Source organism: Mesitornis unicolor, unplaced genomic scaffold (genome assembly GCF_000695765.1).
Source record: "Mesitornis unicolor isolate BGI_N332 unplaced genomic scaffold, ASM69576v1 scaffold30923, whole genome shotgun sequence".
Taxonomy (NCBI): Eukaryota; Metazoa; Chordata; class Aves; order Mesitornithiformes; family Mesitornithidae; genus Mesitornis; species Mesitornis unicolor.
The window spans coordinates 1-226 of NW_010175808.1; the positions used below are offsets into that span (position 1 = coordinate 1).

A 226-nucleotide genomic window follows, 5' to 3' on the forward strand; every position below is an offset into this window, starting at 1 on the left:
CCCATCCCCATCCTTGACCCCATCCCCATCCCCATCTCCCTTCCTCCAGACTCAAGGGGACTGAAGCCCCCTACACCTCCTTTGTCCCCCCCAGGAGGTCACCACCGTGGTCTGCGTCTCCCGTCACCGCTACTCCAAGTACGGGGGGGTTCACTTGGCTCTGCTGCAGCCAGGGAATTACTCGGCCAAGGTCCGGGCCACCTCGCTGGCCGGCAACGGCTCCCGG

The 226-nt window shown here is 65.5% G+C and overlaps 1 protein-coding gene across 1 annotated transcript in view; it reads left to right on the plus strand.

The window, feature by feature from the left end:
* Nucleotides 1–94: 94 nt before the first annotated feature.
* LOC104538356 (insulin-like growth factor 1 receptor) overlaps nt 95–226 on the plus strand; it is a gene marked incomplete at both ends in the record, with an annotated part of 3,642 nt that continues 3,510 nt past the window's right edge. Inside the window, one exon of the mRNA XM_010181526.1 lies at nt 95–212. Within this exon, the coding sequence (XP_010179828.1) occupies nt 95–212 (118 nt within the window). The remainder of the gene's footprint in view (nt 213–226) is intronic.